Genomic DNA, 705 nt, shown 5'->3' with positions numbered 1-705 from the left:
TCTATTCGAGCAGGAAGGACCGCCAGGAAGCACCTAGGAACGGAACTGGATTCTACGGTCTACGTGGGGGAGTTAGAAGGGGCCCGAATGGCCCTGGATCGGGCGAAGCCTATCCCGGTCACAGTCTTCTCAGATAGCCAGGCAGCCATTCAAGCTGTGCGCAACCCTGGCCGGCCATCGGGCCAGTACGCACTGCGGGCTATCTACGGGAGGATCAGGGCCCTGCGGAACGAGGGCCTGGAGGATGCTGAACTGCGTTGGATCCCCGCTCACATCGGGGTAGAAGGAAACGAAAAGGCGGACAAGGTAGCCAAGGAAGCTGCGATAAGAGGACTTGAACCAAGCTTAGTGAGGCCGCGGGATCGACCGATTATACGGCTCGCAGCTGCAGCTAAAAGAGATGTCCGCCAACGTTTACGTACGGAGTGGGCAAAACAGTGGGAAAGGCAGAAAATAGGCAGGCCGACGAGGCGGCTACTACCTAAGCCAGACAAAACGAATTTACGGCTTTACGAGCATCTCAGTAAGCCGCACACCTCGATTATCATTCAGATGCGCACTATGAGGATAGGATTAAGGCACTTCCTCTACAAGATCAAACAGGTCGACTCCGACCGGTGCGCCTGTGACCTAGGGTCCCAGACCCCTAGGCACGTCCTTCTGGAGTGCTCGCTGCACACGGCCGGCCGGAGGATAATGATGGAT

General features: G+C 57.0%; 1 protein-coding gene across 1 annotated transcript; it reads left to right on the top strand.

Moving 5' to 3' along the window:
- Positions 1-87: 87 nt before the first annotated feature.
- KD926_006712 (ribonuclease H family protein) lies at positions 88-705 on the top strand (the record flags this gene model as incomplete). The annotated part of the gene is made up of 1 exon (XM_053095647.1): positions 88-418. A coding segment is annotated over one exon (331 nt), but the record flags the coding sequence as incomplete, so codon positions are not given.

Source organism: Aspergillus affinis (genome assembly GCF_023601865.1).
Source record: "Aspergillus affinis strain CMG 70 chromosome Unknown NODE_370_length_705_cov_94_023885, whole genome shotgun sequence".
NCBI classification, from domain to species: domain Eukaryota; kingdom Fungi; phylum Ascomycota; class Eurotiomycetes; order Eurotiales; family Aspergillaceae; genus Aspergillus; species Aspergillus affinis.
Note: the sequence above shows the minus strand (reverse complement) of the source record. Positions and strands in the feature narration are given on the sequence as shown.